Genomic DNA, 9,713 nt, shown 5'->3' with positions numbered 1-9,713 from the left:
TTTCCAAAATGCTCCCTTAGATATCATGTTGATGATCTTCTAATACAGATCATGAATCCACTGCAAGTCGGCTAGAATCTAGTACATCTATGGGGACTAATGGGTACTAATGTAGATTTCATGTCTTTTAGAGCCTTATTCCTCGGGGGATGCACCACTAAGAAATCTGAGGTATCACGTGCGTTTAAGGGGTATTAAGAAAACCCCTCAACTAAAAAATTTTCCCCAATAAAACCACCCCTCTTTACTTATAAACTAACGGATTTCTTTCTAAAGTTGAATTAAAATCCCCCTCCTATTATTGTAAACTTATTAAATTTTTTCCAAAAGTGGAATTAAAATACCCCTCCTTTTGAATGCACGTGGTACACTAAAATTTTGGGAGGTGAACCACCAAACCTTATTCCTGCCATGATCGGATCGACCTAATGCTTTCCTATAAGAGACCGTGCTCTGGCAAACCACACAGAGGAAAAGCACCAACAGCTTCATTTTTTACAACCCCAACATTTTGATTGGAAGGTGAGAGACAAAGATTCTGATATATTCTTCTCTCCTATGATGAAGATTAGAAGAGAGGCAATTTATTCTTCTCTTTGCTCTCACATAATCTTTTTCTATCTTTTGAGGTACACAAAGTTTATTGTTATGGTGGAGGGAAGTGCTTGCCTGCATTCACATCACGGTGAATGATTGTTAAAGACGTGGCCGTGCTCTTCCTCCTATTCCCTCTTCAATGCTAGAACATGACTTGTATTTTAGATATAAGTTTGTGACATTTGTTGCTACAAATCATGGTGGTGAGTTTCAGTTATATTTGAAATCTATAGTTGCTAAATATGCAACCATCATGTTCTCTCTTTTAGTTTGTACAGATTTGGATAGGGGAGAATGGGAATGCAGAGGATCTTCAAAATGTTTGGATGGTTTCTGTGATGCACATCAGTATGTATACCTGCTCTTAATGTGCATCTGTGCGTTTGAAGTTTGAATTTGAGCTTCTCATAAAGTATTCCTTCATGCATGAGAGTCATTTTGGACTCAAATGGGAGGAAGAGTCAATAAATACTTCTTCTCTATGCTAGGATGTCTGAAATTCTGACTTGACAAAAGAACCCATCTAGCAAAGCAAAGATTACCATATACAGCAGATGAAGATCCCCTGTCCTAAGACACTGTCAGATTTCGAGGCAAAGCCTCTTGCAGAGATTTCAAAAAAAGATTTTCAAATAGTGGCAGACAGCAAGTTGAAATATTTAATTGATTCAATTTCGCATATTCACGAGACAAAGAAACAGGACAAGAGCATTTCTTGGCACATCCTAAGTGTAGCTCCCAATAATTTTACACTAGTAGCACCTCTCAGCTATGACATTGGCCTCCAAACGTATACTCCATGTGAAGCATAAATTCTTCAGCTAGCATCTCAGTCATGCCCCCAAATCTATTTGAAGAAAGGCAGACTATCAAAATAGAGGCACTGAAGCTCATCAGCCAGCCCTCACTTTTTCAATACTTTGAACAAGTTCATCAAATTTTGCTCCTTTAACCTCTGCAACAACTTCACTGTTCTTTAATATTTTGAATGTCGGAACCACTCGGACACCAAGTGTCTTGGCCAGCGCCTGATAAAACCCAAATCAAAAAAGGCGGCCATAATATTTAGAAGCAATTACTAGCACTTGATCAAGTAATCAAATTAGCTTTTTTCCCCTTTTTTGCTCACCTGAAGGAGAAACTATAGGGAGATAAAGAATCAGAATGAAAAATACACACCTTATTTTCTTGATTGCAATCAAGCTTCAGAAATACAACATCTGTGTACTTTCCTGATAGGTCCAATATTTTAGGGTACATTATCTTGCAAGGCCCACACCTATTCACAAAAGAATGAACGTTACACAGAAGCTCTCTCTCTCTCTCTCTCTCTCTCTCGTGATGAGACCGCATGGTCGCCAATAGATGGTAGATGTGCTTCATCTTCAGAGATGCTTCATGCACTCCTCCTAGGGCACAATTTATCCATGTATCACCTCTCTCTCTCTCTCTCTCTCTCTCTCTCTCACGCAGATGCGTATGTATGTCTCTGGTAGGCTGATGAAGACACGGGGTGGTACTGCCGTTGGCTAGTTGAGGCAGCTTGTAGGTCCACGTAGACGGTCTTCCGCTGTAAAAGCAACAAAACAGGACCTGGGTAAGGGGAAGTTAAAGGCCAGCGTTACATGGGAAAGTGGGGGGCGAGGGGAGGAGGCCAGGGGGACTAAGTGTGGACGCTGACCTATCAAAGGGCCACCACTTCCTTTTTGGCAGCCAGCTTCACCAGCATTGCCCTCTTTGACCAGAGCATTGAGAACTAGACTCCATCCAGTGGCACCCAAGCCCGGGATCCACCATGGCCTCCAAGAGCAGCATGAAGCAGTCATCATTGACCCATTCAAGAGAGCAATTACATTCCTGCAAGAGTAGCATCCCTTCGATGTCCAAGGCGGTGCATCAAGGCGCCAAAATTGCAGCAACTCGAGCATGAGAAGTTTGTGCCAGAAAATACTCGATCCCAAGAATAGCAAGACTTGGACCTCTGCTTGGCTCATGAGGATAAAGAACAAGAGAGCAAAGCCAGCACAAAGAAATCGTAGGTGAAAATTCAGTTGTAGAAGCAAGCAACATTTTAGAATGCATAGCCTGAGAACATAAGAGGAACGATAGCAAAAGGAAAGAGCAAGAATCAAGATCTTTTGTTAACCCTGGTTCAAAACGAGGCAGAAGTGGCTGCTTCAGCCACACCAGGTCAACCAGAACAGATTACAAAACAGAACAATATTTTTTGAGAGCCTAGCACTGTTGATCTGAGTAACTCAGTCCAACCATTACACTCATAAGTTGACAAGATCAGTGTATGTAAGCATCGTTGCACCTCTATAGGAAGCAAGAACCTATTGGTACAGGTCGAGGATGGATAACACCGACCGTGTAACATATAGACCCTACTCTGCATGGAGGACACGTGAAGACAGCCACTTTACCAACCAGTGCATGCAAGTGACTATTCTCGTGACTATTCTCCGGGGTTGCATATTGCTGCATTTTTTGTTTTTAGGGCTATTTTAGAGGTTAGACCAACGGTCCTTAGCCAGTGAGGGTTGACCACCCTGGCTAATATCCATTCTACCTACATTACTGCGTAACCCAGGTTAGGTACAATCTAGCTGATTAGCTCAGGACATAACAAAGGAGATAGATAACATTATTAACCCCTTAAAGAGGATTTATGTTCTCATAAATCAAGTTAGGACATTCTTCTGACATCAACTTTTGTTAATTGCTTCTACCTAAACATTTATGATATATATGTTCCATCAATACGTCGACCCTGAATAACTTACAATACCACACAATTAGTAAGCCCACGAACTGTACCAGTTATTGAAACTTCACGAGGGTTTTAGAAATGCACCTAACCCTTTTGTGAAAAATAATTCTCAAATCCTTTAAACAATTAAACAAATTGGTTACATCTCAATTCTATTCTACTCCAGAGTCCACTATAAATTTACCAACTTGGAGTTTAAACGGAACAAAGAAAACAACCCTAGCCTCCCGATCATGTTGAGACTGTTACAAGATCACCATGATTAATAAAACCCTAGATGTATAGATAGTTCTTCATAATATTAAGGTGATAGCTAAAAGTTTGTGTGTTCAATCCAGAACAATAGTAGTCATCCGACATTCATTAGTAAGGCTGCCTTGATTGTTTAATATCTAAGAAGTTATCATCTTGCTATTAGAAGGATCCATATGAGACCACATAGAAAAACTCAACGATTACACATGAATGTCACGAATGGTGACCATTCCACATGAATATCACCAATGGTAATGTTCGTGCAACTCATGTAATCCAAGAATGCTAATTCCAAAGTCGTTTCTTCGAGTCTAATCCAATCATGGGACACTCAATTTTCCACTCCAATTACTGAAGAGTTCAAGCGTACCAAGTAATTTTGAAGTACTTACGTCTTTCTCCTCATCTTGCTACCCCAGGCCACCATAGACTACATTACCTGATTTTATTGGTGCCATAACTTGTTACAAAGTCACAAGCTTAATCATGAAGCGATCTAGTACGTCTCTCCAATATATCTAGATGAATCCAGGAACATGTCCATACTTATCCTCTAAAAGGACAACACAGTGTGCAGTTTCAATTCATGATAGTCACTCACAAGGTTGAAAATCATAAAATCCATCACACGTAGCAGGGACTAGCTACTATGATAACTCAGCCCTCTCCAATACGCAAAAAGACAATGCGCATGCCTCTCAGCAATTTGAAGAACAACAGTGGGGCTGGCCTGACCTCATCTTAAATGATCAATCATCACTTATCAGCGTAAAGGAGAGAGAAAAAGGGGTGATTATAAGTCAAGGAGTAATGCTATCTTGATATCGCTAGGAAAAGTATATTCATGTCTAATCCCATAAACACTCTATATTCAGCCCAAAAGGTCACAGAAATAGCTTTCAGTAGCTAACATAGAGATTTACTTTGCATGGCTAAGGCTTCTTTTGTATTTTATTTCCAAATTACAAACAAAAATGTTTCTAATAAAATGATTTGTTCAAATGAAACATCTTTGATGGTTGAGATTCTTTGTGCATGGAATACGTGTTAAAAAGAAATCTTGGTAAAATTCTCTCTCTTTATCCAGACATGAATGCATACCAAAAAAATATTAATTCACAAATGACCATCCCACAAGACTAAGCAGACTCAAAATTTTGGCCTCAAACAAGCTCAATGCCAACAACAATCATTTTTTCCCAGATGTCTCACAGAATCATCCTGATGATCTGCTGAATTCTCAATCCACTCCCAGAGCAGGACACCGACCTCGTAAGACTCCAACCAAGAGATGCAAGGTTCTTATCCTGAGTAGTCTATTTTTCTAGCCTGGTCCTCCAGAGAAATAGGTAAATAAAAGATGCTCCTTGCCAATGCACACATGCTGAACCATATACCTTTGTAAGACTAGAATATATCCAATCATACAAATTTAGAAATTTTGTTGTTCTAGAGTCCAAAACATTACAAAGAAAATACAAGAGAAAACAAAAGACAAGAAAAATGAAGTAACAAAAAAGTTTTTGAAAAACAAAAGGTAGACATACTTCCCAAGCAAACCAACACTTCTGTCGTCATCAGTGCCCGAGCATAAGCAGAGCTATACTGGGTTTCTAAACCTAGACAAGCTACTACAACTTCCCTGAAAGCAATACACTACCATCCCATGCAGTTGGCAGAGAGTTAGTACAAGGATAGACATACATACATACATACATATGTATGTATGTATGTATGTATGTCCATCCTTGTACTAACTCTCTGCCAGAGCTCCAGTGATTAACAGACGAAGTCATGCTTAAAGTTAGCATGTTCAGATTTCAATTCAGCTGCATTAATTCCCCAGCTTAATGTGCGAGCAGCAAGGCAACATATCCACATGGTCGCATTTCTCACAGAACGCTCCAATTTCCAAACAAAGGTGAAAGTTTTTACCATGCAAGCCAAAGCATGCTAACCTACATATGCTCTCGCACAAATGTCGGAAAACATCTAATGACAATCTCATTAAACAGTCCCTGGGAAACTCAATCATAAAGGCTAGTACTTGGCAGAAGGCTAGACAAGAATTGTTGTTCATTCAGATTTCTGATCCTGTTCTCCATGTCTGGACCACTTGCGATACTAAAACCAGGAAAGTACCATTTCCCTTGAAACGTCTCAAAGCAGCTGTTTAAAACTAAAAGAGTTCAACTTACACTTGAACATGCCTGGATGCAGCGAACATCAGAACATGCTTTGCTTGGAAAAAAGTATGCACTTTCTGACAAGGCAATAGGCATGCAATTGCAAATGCAGAATCTGAATGCACTTCAGCATATAAATCATTAGCACCCATTGACTCATACCAGCACACTCTCAATTCTGTGTTTCACAAAACCTTTAGAGTCCTGGAGTATAAAGATGCCATGCCTCCTCAAGGGCCACCCTCACATCATCACAAATCGTCCAATAAGACTTGACTCTAAGATCCTTTGAGAAATGGAAATGCAGGCACTGTCAGTAAAACGACGACGCAGGCAATGCGGACCCTATGTTGCAAAATGACGTGCTTACCCTTGGAGACGACGCACCACTGCATGAGAGTCTCGATCGGGCACAATTATCCCGCTTCCAGAGATATTGGTCAATCTTCATCGTATATTGGACGATGTCAAACGAAGAAAACTATACTATGATTGGCAAAATAATCATCGTATTATCATCATGCGTCATGCAACAAAATGTGGAGCCTAGGCTTGCAGCCAGGGTTGTACGGGGTATAAAAAGATGCTGGCAGCGTTTATAATTTGGATCAGAGAGAAGACCTGTCCACATCTACACACTCTTGAGGTCAAAAACTATCCAGAGACAGCCATCCGCCCGTTTTGAGGCAATTAGAGATGTTGATGACGCTTGGAATAGACTGCTATGGCGGAAAATCCTGGAGGCCGGATCAGATATGTAGCCCTTAGAATTCTGAGGGAAGGAAGTTGAAACACTCTCTGACCTCACGGAAATCTAGCATCCACAACTACGATGCTTGGAATCGACCCAGCTAGGTGCGATTTGAGTTCCTTATGAATGTTGTCCAATGGACTGGAATCGCTGAATTCGCTATATCCTATCCCCATCTCATTGCAACCTCTCTCTTATACTATGCAGAACACCCACCAGCGCACACACACAACTATGTATTCGCATGCCTTGCAGCTTACCACTGAGTGTACATGTCTAGCACCACAATCTTGTCTCCGGCAGCCTCCACGATCGGCCAGAACGTCTCCTGCGTAACCTCCGTAATTACGCCTACAGATGTAGTAGCAGCTTGTTCCACTGCTCTGGCAACGAAGCTTGCACTTCGGCCTTTACCATGTGTCTTCTGGGCCAGGCAGAAACCGGAATCGGGGGAGCTGTCATTCATCAGAAACACATCTTTTTCATTCCGGCTGCATCTGAAAGCCAATGAAGGGCAACAAGACTGCGATCCAAGAAAGGAAGCAGGGGCCTGTCGGGAGAGGGTAGAGTGAGAGGGAGAGCATGCGAGTCGCAAAGCCATGGGGGGATTGGGATTGGCTCAAGGCGACAGATCTGTACAGGCTCTTTCCGTAGCTCTATCCCTCTGCCAATCGTGCGATTCTTGCTCTCTCTATCTCGCTCGCTCGCTGCTTGTTGACGCTGTCTTCCTCTTCCTGCCTATCTTGCTATTGCTCTATCTGCACGGGTGTCCTCTCTTGCAAATTGCACAGGTCTCCTATGCTTGCAATTGCTTGCTCTCTCTGTTCTCTCTGTTTCTCTTCTGTCTGTCTGTCTGTCTCTCTCTCTCTCCCCCGGGCTTCTTGTGGTTTTGCAATTGCTTCCACTCTCTCTCCCAACCCTCCTATCTCTCTCTCGCTCTCTCGCTCTCTGTGTCTTGCAGCTGCCCAAAGTGCAACTTCCACAGCCCCAAATGCTCACACTTTCCAAGCAACGGCCACTCCCTCTTCTTCCTCTTACCACTCTTCCAGTAGACCACTCTCTCGCTCTTTGTTTCTCCTAGCTTGACTGTCGATATTCGATTTGCACAAAATCCACCGAGTGGCGACGAATTCATACGAGAGAGGCAGCTCCACAGGCCTGTGATTGGCGTCGTGGGCACCCACAGAACTTCTGGTGGAGAATCCGCATTCCCAACACCCACTCTCTTCGCCACAAATTGCCTTATTTTTTATTATAATTCTCTCTTATCTTCCATGCCTGTAGCATTCTTGTATGTGGGATGTTTCCGTTGCCAAGTGCCCACTGTCAATAGTAGAGACAAAACAAGTGAGTGAGCACTGCCTTCAAGTTGGTTCTATCAAAGGAAAACAATTGTCAAGATGAATAAATGATTAATTTGCAACACATGTGATGGAAGCCGTGTATAGGAAAGTTAGAATGATTTGCAAACTCCGCACGTGCGTGTGTGTGTGTGTGAGAGAGAGAGAGAGAGAGTTCTTAAAAAAAGAGTGTGTGTGAGTGAGTGTGTGTGGGAGAGAGAAAGAACCAAAATAGAAAGGGGCCACGTGGCAACAAAGTGTGTGGGACACTTTCTTAACATAAGTGTTCCTAGAGCGCTGCCTGAAGGCAGTGCTAACAAAACAAAACAAGAGGCACACGTGCCTAGAGCATTGCCCCCAAGTGGGTGAGTATAACTACAGTTGTTCCGCTTTCAAAGGGCGTGAAAGTTTGTAGTAGGGCAGTGCTAACAAACACAAAGGATATGTTTAGTTCACCTTGATCATAGGTTAGAATGTGCGCACCTAGATAATAGCTCCGAAGTGCCACCCAGGTGCCCTGAAGTACCAGATTGGCCACTAGTTCCCAAACGATACAACTCTCTGCCACCGCACCTCCGTACGTGGCAACAGCTCCTTAGGACTTTCATTGTGTTACAATGTTTTATAGGTTTCATTCTTAGATTACATCAACCGACTCCCTTGCCATGTTACTGAATCATATTCACTCGGTTCTAAATTATACAAGGAAATGGGTGATGAAAGATTCCTTTCTTATGTTTCTAGAGTGCTAACTAGATATGTGAGGAACAATTATGAAATACCATGAATCATGACTTTAGATGTATTTTGAATGCAGTTTCTGAACACGTAAGTTCAGTACATTAGCGGTTCAATAATATTGCAAGGTTTCACTTCATCCATTTTGCAAAGGTCAAACTTTTACTCTAATACTTCTAGTGGAGTATCTGGAGCTTAGGCTTCCAAGAATGTAGTTTTCAGTATATTACTCGTTCAATGCAACTTCTTTTTTTTACTACTGGCTCTAGTATATTGGAAGGTTTTTCTTCATCCATTATGTGAATTTTCAATTTGATCTAAATACTTTACTAGTTCAATGTATTAAAAGTAATTTAAGTCATCAATGGCTCAATGCAATTCAAGTCATTATTGGTTCAATGTAATCTACGTTGTTGCTAGTCCAATCATATTTAAAAGAGAGTTTTGATTCTTGGGAACAAAAGCTTCTTTGATTTGTGTTCCAAACTTCATATTCTATACACATCTTTTTTAGATGGGGAAATTTTATTTTGTTTAAACTTACTCAAAAGCAATCATATTTAAAAGAGAGTCTTAATTCTTGGGAACAAAAGCATCTTTGATTTGTGTTCAATACACGTCTTTTTTAGATGGGGACATTTATTTTGTTTAAACTTACTCAAAAGCAAACAACTGACTTTTGAACCCCTCTTAAATAAAATATAGTTTCAAGATAAGTTTCAAGGTCAAGATTGCATGAAGTTAAAGATGACCATTCTTGGAAACTTCATCACTTTCTTTTATTATTAGAGTAAGGCATCCAACAAAGGTGATGAAAGCTATGTACTCTTTTCATTAGCATACCTCTCTATAGGTAAAACAAGGTAGTTATCATGTCATTGAATAAGGTTCAATTGACACGTCATTCGATCAACAGTCGACTACAGGCAATCATCGAGCTTGGTTCAATCGACAATAGTTTGCTACACCATCTATTCAATGTGTTCGAAAAACTAGGGACCAAATGTTATATCCCTTGAGCCTTTGTCAAACAAAGGTCAACCAGTTGCATAGGATTCCAAAAATCCATTCTA

At 41.0% G+C, this 9,713-nt stretch overlaps 1 protein-coding gene across 1 annotated transcript; it reads right to left on the bottom strand.

Annotated features, from left to right (window-relative positions):
* Positions 1 to 1,247: 1,247 nt before the first annotated feature.
* On the bottom strand, positions 1,248 to 7,906 carry LOC147890538 (thioredoxin F-type, chloroplastic-like). The gene is made up of 3 exons (XM_087390515.1): positions 6,823 to 7,906; positions 1,777 to 1,876; positions 1,248 to 1,625 (listed from the first exon to the last, which is right to left on the bottom strand). The coding sequence occupies exons 1-3, from the start codon at positions 7,161 to 7,163 to the stop codon at positions 1,491 to 1,493; spliced, it is 576 nt and encodes a 191-aa protein (XP_087246641.1). The 5' UTR covers positions 7,164 to 7,906; the 3' UTR covers positions 1,248 to 1,490.
* Between the last annotated feature and the right edge of the window lie 1,807 nt (positions 7,907 to 9,713).

The sequence above is a fragment of the Dipteris shenzhenensis genome, chromosome 19, assembly GCF_047967505.1.
Source record: "Dipteris shenzhenensis isolate YYH24624 ecotype China chromosome 19, Dip_SZ_1.0, whole genome shotgun sequence".
In the NCBI taxonomy this organism is placed as follows: Eukaryota; Viridiplantae; Streptophyta; class Polypodiopsida; order Gleicheniales; family Dipteridaceae; genus Dipteris; species Dipteris shenzhenensis.
Note: the sequence above shows the minus strand (reverse complement) of the source record. Positions and strands in the feature narration are given on the sequence as shown.

Excerpts from the sequence above, each read along its gene's own strand:
- LOC147890538 (XM_087390515.1), bottom strand. The coding sequence starts at position 7,163 with ATGGCTTTGCGACTCGCATGCTCTCCCTCTCACTCTACCCTCTCCCGA. Across the intron at positions 1,877-6,822 it reads CTAGACATGTACACTCAGTG|GTGTGGGCCTTGCAAGATAA; the intron begins GTAAGCTGCAAG and ends TTTTGTGAATAG. Across the intron at positions 1,626-1,776 it reads ATTGCAATCAAGAAAATAAG|GCGCTGGCCAAGACACTTGG; the intron begins GTGTGTATTTTT and ends GGGTTTTATCAG.